At 39.3% G+C, this 9,821-nt stretch overlaps 1 protein-coding gene across 1 annotated transcript; it reads right to left on the bottom strand.

Annotated features, from left to right (window-relative positions):
* Positions 1-1,190: 1,190 nt before the first annotated feature.
* Positions 1,191-9,580, bottom strand: MAD2L1 (MAD2 mitotic arrest deficient-like 1 (yeast)). The gene is made up of 5 exons (XM_011952702.1): positions 8,655-9,580; positions 7,680-7,826; positions 4,046-4,166; positions 2,932-3,035; positions 1,191-2,041 (listed from the first exon to the last, which is right to left on the bottom strand). Exons 1-5 carry the CDS (start codon positions 8,725-8,727, stop codon positions 1,869-1,871), a joined length of 618 nt encoding a protein of 205 aa, XP_011808092.1. The 5' UTR covers positions 8,728-9,580; the 3' UTR covers positions 1,191-1,868.
* Positions 9,581-9,821: the final 241 nt, after the last annotated feature.

Genomic DNA, 9,821 nt, shown 5'->3' with positions numbered 1-9,821 from the left:
CAGAGTGAGACTCCGTCTCAAAAAAAAAAAAAAAAAAAAATGCATAAAATTACCTTCAGGCTTGTGTGTATAATAGGTATATGAAATGTAAATGAATTTCATGTTTAGACTTGGGTTCCATCCCCAAGATATCTCATTAGGCATATGTAAATGTTCCAAAATCCAAAAAAATCCAAAATCTGAAACACTTTTTGTCCCAAGCATCTCAGACATGTAATACTCAACCTGTATGTACAATATGATCTTAGTTTTGTACAATAAAACATAGATGACTATATACACACATAGAATAAAGTTCATTTTTATTTTTTTGAGATGGAGTTTCTCGTCACCCAGGCTGGAGTGCAATGGCATGATCTCGGCTTACTGCAACCTCTGCTGCCTGGGTTCAAGTGATTCTCCTGTCTCAGCCTCCTGAGTAGCTGGGATTACAGAAGTCCACCGCCACACCTGGCTAATATTTGTATTTTTAGGAGAGATGGGGTTTCACCATGTTGGCCAGGCTGGTCTTGAACTCCTGACTTCAGGCAATCCACCCACCTCAGCCTCCCAAAGTGCCGAGGTTACTGGCATGAGCCATCGTGCTGGCTTCTTTTTTCTTTTTTGATGGGCTTGGCTACCGTCTGAACCCTTTATGTTTAGAGAATTTTTCCTTATAAGTCTGAGAAGGCCATATCCTCGCTTTCTCAGCAGGGTCATCTATTTCTAGCGCAGCCATGATAAAGGTGGTAAAGATGGCATCCAATAGTGACCAGGTCTAGTGGCTTGACAGTGCAGGTGGCAGCATAAGGTTTGGGGCAGAAGAAGTTGTCTGCTCACCAGACTGACTTTGTGGTGACAGTTGGCCCTGGATCTGACTGCCAAGCTTTTCATTTTTCAAGCTTGCTTTCCAGTCTTTCTAGCAATGTTCTGAGCTACCCATCTGTTCCTGTTCCAATTAAAATACCAATAGTCAGTTGCTGTTGCTTACAACTAAGAAACCTGATATGTGTACCATATAATATACCAAATAATTGAGCTTTGATATTTTTGGGGGCCTGTGGACTGTGGTCTGGAATTGTGGGAGGAAAATTGGACTATATGATTTAGTATGTATGTATAGAAGGTGGACCAGAAGCCAGCTTCTTCATATTCCATTTTTTCTCTTTGCCTAGCTTTGGTTTATTTTATTTTATTTTTTATTTTCTTTTTAAAACAAACTTAACTTTATTTCCTCACTTTTACTTAAAACTTGATTTTATAAAACACACACACACAAAAAAACATTTTTAAGAGTTCTGTATCACAGAACATTAAAGAGTACAAATATCCATTGCTTCATAGGTTCAAGTTACATAAATTAAAGTCAAATTTGGAAACTGATTCATTAGGGAAAACTATACATGAAATGAAGGTCAAAAGGAGCTAATACAGCAATATTTCATTGTTTATAGATTATTAGTTACTTTCAGGACCTCAACAAAGATTCTGAATATTTAGACTTCCTTTGCTGTATTTTATACTTAAGTATCTCCCTACCTATACTGAGTCAAGCTCTTTGACCAAAACATCTGATTTAGGAAAGCATTTTATAGCACAAGTTTTTCCATCTACAGTTACTATCTTCAAAGGAATATACATCACAGCCTTGACAAAAAAAATTCCTGGTTCCTTTTGAACAGTGTGCAATAAATTAATGATGTTAACTCCAGGGTAAGTCAAATAGGTACCAAAAAAGAAAAGGAACAATTACACACAGTTCAGTAAGTATCATTCTGGTTTTTGTCATGTAAAAATTAACCAATGAAATAAAACATATTAACTATAGATGATTTGATTTCAGGAAAACCAAATTTCAAAATTACAACTACATTTTCCTCACGTCATCTTCAGTCATTGACAGGAATTTTGTAGGCCACCATGCTATTTACTTTGTGGATTGTAGTAGTAAATGAACGAAGGCGGACTTCCTCAGAATTGGTAATAAACTGTGGTCCTGACTCTTCCCATTTTTCAGGTACAACCAAATCTTTGTCTGTATAAATCAGCAGATCAAATGAACCTAAATTGGGGATAAGATCATTAAAGTACATTATTTTCTAAAAGTAAAACTAATCTTGTTGCCTCTCTTCTATTTTGAACAACTCACTGCTGGAAAAGGTCATTTGGTTTGGTCTCTAATCACTAATTTATTTTGCTCAATGAACATTTCTCTTAATAAAGAAAATATTGTATCTAATTTCTGTGCAATTTAGTGATTGTGTTCAAGTAACCCTTATCTTATTTAATAATGGTCCCAAGGCTAGGCGCGGTGGCTCACGCCTGTAATCCCAGCACTTCGGGAGGCCGAGGCAGGCGAATCACGAGGTCAGGAGATCGAGACCATTCTGGTTATCACGGTGAAACCCCGTCTCTCTTAAAAATACAAAAAATTAGCTGGGCATGGTGGCGGGCACCTGAAATCCCAGCTACTCGGGATGCTGAGGCGGGAGAATAGTGTGAACCTGGGAGGCAGAGCTTGCCATGAGCCGAGATCGCGCTACTGCACTCCAGCCTGGGCGACAGAGCGAGACTCCGTCTCAAACAAACAAACAAACAAACAAACAAAAAAGTCCCAAAGCACAAGAATAGTGATGCCAGCATATTATTGTTATAATTGCTCCAGTTTATTAACTCTTACTATGCTTAATTTACATATTAAATTGTATCATAGGTATGTATGCATAAGAAAAACATCATATAGGGTTCATACTATCCATGGTTTCAGGTAGTCACTGTGGGTCTCCCTGTGGAAAGGGAGACTGTGATACATTAATTTTGGTTTATAACGTTTTTTCTTCAATTTATATTACATAAATCTGACAAGAAAAATTGAATAAAGGGGTGATAAAGGCAGTAGCTTAGTCTTTTTGCCAATCAATTTAATTCAACAAGAAGTTGTATAATACTTACAGGAAACTTCCAACAGTGGCAGAAATGTCACTGTAGCTGTTATTTGTCTGATCACTGAACGAATTTCATCCTGGATAGCTTTCTGAGACTTTTCTCTAGGTGCACTGTCAAAAAAAATCAAATCAATTAATTCATTTTAGGTTTTAAGTTATTTCATAGTGGTAAGATTATTTATTTGATTAAATGCTCTCAACATCAAATAAACAGTGCTTTAAAAAGGAGGTTTGTAAAAACTGTGAGTGAAAGTATCCTTTGGACCTATAACCTAGTAGCCACAACATACATCCTTATTACTTCATTTATCCTGCCAGGCATCTTTTAGAGCTGGTCTTAGTGTCAGGTCATTTAATATCAGATGACTAGAAAATCTGCCAATCATTTCAAGTTCAGGAAACTTCATCTCTTGAAATAAAATAACAAATGATATCTAAAATATTTAATTGGTATAATCATTTCGGCACTTTTAGTAATGCCTAAATGTCTTATTTCGTATTTTCTCAAATAAAATATTAAATTGTATATCAAATTATTTTATAAGCTAAAAATTTCCTAAAATAAACCAAAGCCTCCAGAAGCAAACTATATTTCACTATAAGAAATGGTTCCCAGTTTATAGAAAAGCACGCCTAGGACAATGCTAAACATTAGAGTATAAAGACAGACACTTCTCTTCCAGGGAGTCTGGAACTTTCAGAAATTTATGAAGTGTCTTAGGAAGTAGATGGCATTAAAGGAAGTACAGCAGAGCTACATCATAAATTGTGTGAATCTAATATCATTCCTTATAGTTAAAAATATCTTAGAACAATTCATTAAATGGTTCATCTAGTATATCATGTGTAGTTTTGTATATATCACCATAAATACTGTTTGAAAATTACTGATTTAGACTAAAGGCAATTATGTTGCAATTATATTATATATACAAATCAATGATATGTTAAACTGAGCACAATTCTTTTCCACAGGTGACTGAGGATATCTTAGAAAATATAAATTAGAAACAAACTATATTTTATATAAAACTATTTCAATATAATTAGAACTCAATTAGTAATAAAAACAAATTTTGAAAAAAATATATCAAAGTAGAAATAATGTAATTCCTACTTACCTGTCATCTTTTGCAGTCTTGTCACACTCAATATCAAACTGCCATCTTTCCAGGACCTCACCACTTTCAATATTTGAGATAACTACAACCAGTTTCTGAACTGAACACTTGTATAACCAATCTGCAACACATAAAAAGGAAGGCATCTTTCTTGGTCCACAGCATCATAAAGTAGCTCTCTTCTCAGGTCCCACTCCCTATCCTCAGCAAATTCCTACCACTGCTATCTTGGACCTCCTCCTACGTGCAAGAACATTTGCACCATCAATAATCTAACTTGTTTTCAAATTCTCAGTATCTGTACCAGGTACAGTAATTGGTACTGAGGACAGAATACTGAACATGTGGTACTTTCATCCTAATCCAAGATAAAAGCGTAGGAGATGGGCATTCATCTACTCATCACACCAATAAATGAGAAATTATCATTGTTATGGCTGCTATGAAAGAGAGATATAAGATGCAATGAGAGCATAAAAAGAGGAAAATTTGAGCCACTTAGGGAGATCAGAAAAGGTTTGAGTTTAGCTCTAGGGATAAACAGCATTAAATATGCAAAAGGATAGGAAAGAAGATACAGGCCTCAAATACTAGCAAGAGAAGAGCATATAACTAGAAGACTGGAAGCAGCTCACTACAAGTGCAATCAAGAAACAAACAAACAAACAGAACAAAACAATGCAATCCTTGCAAGATTAACAGAAGCCAGACCACGCAAAGCCTGGTATCAAATTAAAAAATATGCACTTCAAGACCAGCGAAGTCATTACTGTGTGTGAAGCAGGATGTAAAGCAGTTAGACTTGTATTTCAAAACTATAATTCTAGCTGTGATATGGAAAGTGGACTGGAGATGTTAAAGAGGGGATCTAGAGACACTAGTTAGTCCATCAGTAATTCAAGCAAGAGTTAATGAAAGCTTGTAGGAGGATAAACTAATAGAGACGAAGCAGTAGGTAGATGTAAGAGATTTCATGGTTAAAATTTATTGGGTTGAGTCATAGTAGTAAGGAAGAAGCATGATTCAGGGACAGCTTCCAAGTTTCTTTTATTTCTGTTTGGACGGTTTAGCCATTGACAGAGAGAAAATTAAAGACTATCAGTTTTGGAGATGATCCTAAATTTACTTTTTGGTATGCTTGAGTGTACGTTATCTCTGGGATAGCTACATAAAGATACAGCCGCTGAATATATGAGTCTGGAGAAAGAGGCTTTGGGATAGATATAAGTTTGTGAGTTGACTACACAGAGGTTGCTAGTGAAGCTATACACAGGTCAGAGATCACCTATAGAGAAATTATAAAGACAGAACAGGGGCTCAGATTGAGCCTTGAAGTAATCTTGGAAATTGAAACAGCATATTCAGGAGTCAGCTAAGTTTTTGTAAAGAAACAGAGTAATTAGTAAATATTTTAGGCATATAGTCCACCAAGGTTTCTGTTGCTTATTTTTAAATAAACCTGTAAGTGTAAAAATATTCTTAGCTTGTGGGCAGTGCAAAAACAGGCCACCTGTTGGATGCGGCCTGTGAGCCTTGTGATCCCTGGCATCTATCAACAACTTTTTATGAGTTTCACTCTGAAAAGGAAGAGACTGGGTGGGAATTTGTTCTTCCTTTAAAACTGGAGAGATGAAACCCATGGGGATAATTAAAATCAAAACACAGAAGCGAAAATATAAGAGAGAACAGGATCAAGACCCTAAAAAAGGCTAGAGGAAATGACATTCAAAACAAAACAACTGGCTGGGTGTGGTGGCTCACGCCTGTAATCCCAGCACTTTGGGAGACAGAGGTGGGTGGATCACGAGGTCAGGAGTTCAAGACTAGCCTGGTCAAGATGGTGAAACCATGTCTCTGGTAAAAATACAAAAATTAGCCGGGCACGGTGGCAGGCGCCTATAATCTCAGCTACTCGGGAGGTAGAGGTTGCAGTGAGCAGAGATCACGCCACTGCACTCCAGCCTGGGTGACAGAGTGAAACTCCAAACAAAAAACAAACAGAACAACTTGCCTCTAGGGAAGAGCAATTTTTCCACTTTAACTAAAATAAAAGGGAGAAGTTAAATAGGAAGGTCTAGACACACATAATGTGAAGTGTCATCAATGCAGTCTCAAAGGAGACAACCTAAAAACCATTGGCTTAGGCAATGCTTGCTTCTCTAGCAAATTAAGATGGAAACATACATCCATAGTTGCCTAGAGGTTCCAGGCCAAATGATCTCAGTGCAGCCCTATGAATCACTACAGATGATTTATTCCTGATCCCCAATTTTGGATGCAACTCTGGGAGAGGTGGACACTCCTATCAATGTCTTTCCTGTGTGCACTTGAGAACAGAGGTCTATTCCCACACCAAACGAGGTCTCATCTTGCTATTTTGACAATACCAATCTACTACAGCAGAAGTTCTCAACCAAGGGCAATTTTGGCCCCTTGGGCACATCTGGCAATATAATTTATGGAGACACTTCTGGTTGTCAGAGCAAGGTGGTTTGTTACTGGCATTTGGTGAGTAAAGGCCATAGATGTTGGTAAACATTCTATAACACACAGAAAAGCACCCACACCAAAGAAATATCCAGGCCAAAATGTCAACAGGGCTATCTTCCCTTGCCTGTCAATTTGAGACCTGACATCCACAGGTTGTTGAGGCATTCCACTCCTGTACACATAAAAGGCAAGGCAATGTTAACAGTTTATCTAGAGGATAGTATAGCTTGAAAGAGAATTATCAAGCTAAAAAAGTTCACACGGCCATTACCGGAAGGGCATATTAAAAACGGGTTAGTAAAAATGCAATAAAAACGGTAAAACAAAGATACATTTCTGGTCGACAACAAAAGAAATAATTTCTAAATTAAAAAAAAAAAAAAAGATGGCCACTGTAGTACTTTTGAAAATTTTAGAAGATCAAATGGGAGAAACATTTGAAAAATTAGAAATAAGAATCCTAAGTGGAAGGTAACATGAAAGAGAAACTAACAGGAATTCCAGAAAGGAAAAAGAAATAGATGAAGAACAAGTATTCACCCGACAGGTAATGCAGCAATTTCTAGAAATAAAGAAAAACGAGTGTTCAGACAGAAAAGGCTTACTGAGTCACTGGCAGAGTTTTTGAAAACGACAAATACGTGAAAAACAAAACAAACAAAAAAAACTATGAGTGTTCTGTCATTTAGCAGCTAACCTTTTTTTTTTTTGAAGTTTATCTGGTTGAATCCAATTTCCTTGATCTTAATCTAATGATAACATTAGACTACAGAAAACTAATTAGTTACAGAAAATACATTATACTGAGAATATGTAGTATATATTTTCTCAGATAGTGAACACCATTATAATTATGCAAAATTCCAACCTGTTCCATTTGGCCACATTAACTGCAAAAGTCACTTCTAAGGGAGTTGATGAAGACTATTATTCAGCCATATCAGATTTCTAACATCAAAATATTCAGCCCACTCACAATGCAGTGGGGGAAGAGTGGATTTCTTCCATTTTATATATTATTTGCTTCCTCTCAACTTAAAATATATTTGAGATGTGAGTACACTTCTATTTGCAGAGCGGAAAAATGACTATTTGAGATGCTAGAAAATCTGCAAGACTCAAATTGTTTCCAATGATTAAATACCTTTTAGTTGTTCCACCACATTATTTAGGTATTTTATGAGCTCAAGATCAGTAGTTACAAGCAAGGTGAGTCCGTATTTCTGCACTCGAGTAAAAGTTTCAGATGGATATATGCCACGCTGATATAAAATGCTGTTGATGCCGAACGCTGCAAGCAAAAGAAATGTTACAGAAAATTCATTCTCACTGCATAACTCTGGAAAATAAAATATATTTAGATGTGGCTATATTTTCATTAGGCTATACAGCTATAAATGACTGAACACACGTGTATCTTGCTGAAAGCAGAGTAGGTACACAGTGGCATTAAAAATCCTTGCATCTAAGTAAAAAAGATAATTGTTTTCACGTGCCAAGGAAAAAAAAAGCAAAGTGTATCAACCTACTATTGCCAAATTTCACCTCATTGTAATCCAAGTCCAAATTCAGATTATGAGGCTAGAGGATGTCAAAATAGGCTGTTGCATTCGAGTTAGCAACTGACTGAATAGTCACTTTGCTCCAGACAAGCCTGTATCTTCCCCTTTCCCTCCCAAATCCTGCCAGGTTCCTTTACAACGTGCAGCTGGCCTGTTCGAGAACAAGGGTTCCCAAAGTCTTGTTTACCGCCAGCCTCATGCTTAATAATCACTTAGAGTGGGAGGGTGAGGGTGCTCTCGCAGTTAAAAAAACACACACACACACACCTACACTGGGGCCCACCCCAGTCACACTGTGTCCTGTAATGGAAAGTAAGGGGTGGGAGGTGGGACGGATCTGCACTTAAAGGAAGAAACGCTCTGGAAGAGGCTACGCCGCGAGGTAGGCCCCAGCAGCATGCAGGCCTGCAGCTCCACGTTATAGCAATGCGTCAGGAGGAACAGCCTGCAGCCGCCGCTCCCCAGATTACTTCTCCGGTCTCAGAGGCCGAGCTGTGGGCCCACTGAGCCGCCACGACTCAGTTCCCCCCAATATATTGGCCTGCGCGAGGACTTACAGAAGAACTCGGCCACGATTTCAGCGCTCCCGCGCAGGGTGATTCCCTGCTCCCGGGAGAGCTGCAGCGCCATGGCCAGGGACACAAAGGCACGCACTTGCACTCGGCGGACAGCAACCACAGCGGCTCCCACAGCACTTCCCCGCCAAGCGTTTCAAAAGTAACGACGCAGCACGTCGTCCGGTCCTCTGCGCAGGCGCGACGAGCCTCTAAGCCCCGCCCCACGCGGCGGGGTCCTGCCCTTTCTCTCCGCCTTCCTGCGATCTCGCGGGAGCGGCCGGTTTGCGCAGGCCCCGTTGGTGGACCTGCTCGAGCTTGCCGGGTGTGACACTCCGGTAGGTGTAGGTTAGGTTATGTCTTCTGGTCGTGGTTTACTAGTTGGGGCCGAGGGAAGAAGATGACGATTCCAATTTCAGTAGCCGCTCTCTAGGCATATGAACTGAAAGACCAAGGAGCACAGTTTCCGAGTTTCAACGATACTTTCAAACTGAAAGGAACTGTTTGCCAGCTGCGCCCGAACTGGCCCATGTGACCCCTAGTGAAAGGTCTAAACTTCCGCTAGATGCTTTGGGAATTCCTGAAGCGACTGCGTGCACGGCAGCCAACCCACAGCTTTAGAGGGTTCGCCTTCTGTGTGGGAGCGCGGCTTTTGCCGAGAAATTGGGTTAGGGATTAAAGAGAACTGCATCCTTTTTTCTGCCCTTTGTCCACGTCTGTCCTGGGCTTAGGGCCACCCCTCTGAGGCCAGCGGGGTAGGCAAGTCGGGCGGTAGGGGGCTACATCCGGAAGTCCAGGCTGCGTTCTGTCCACCCTGCCCACCCTTAGAGGGCAGGACAGGAATAATGTCACCTCACCAAAGAGGCCCATCAACATTGAAGAATTTTTCAGTGAATCTTGACTCACCAAACTCAATGACTTTTCATTGAAAAGGGTGAGAATTATTAAGGAGATATTGCACAATTAATGTTCATGTCCATTTTGAAAGAAGTTTATTCTTAAAGCAGCTAGGAAGATATTTGTAAAATGACGCCTGAAAAACTTTCATATCTGCCAGACATTATAAGAGAAATACTTGAGTGTTGTTGGTTTTCCGTTTGCTGCATAACGAATTACCACACATCAGTGGCTTAAAAACAACACCTATTCGTTTTCTCAGTCCTGTAGGTC

Source organism: Colobus angolensis, unplaced genomic scaffold, assembly GCF_000951035.1.
Source record: "Colobus angolensis palliatus isolate OR3802 unplaced genomic scaffold, Cang.pa_1.0 Scaffold345, whole genome shotgun sequence".
Lineage (NCBI taxonomy): Eukaryota > Metazoa > Chordata > Mammalia > Primates > Cercopithecidae > Colobus > Colobus angolensis.
Note: the sequence above shows the minus strand (reverse complement) of the source record. Positions and strands in the feature narration are given on the sequence as shown.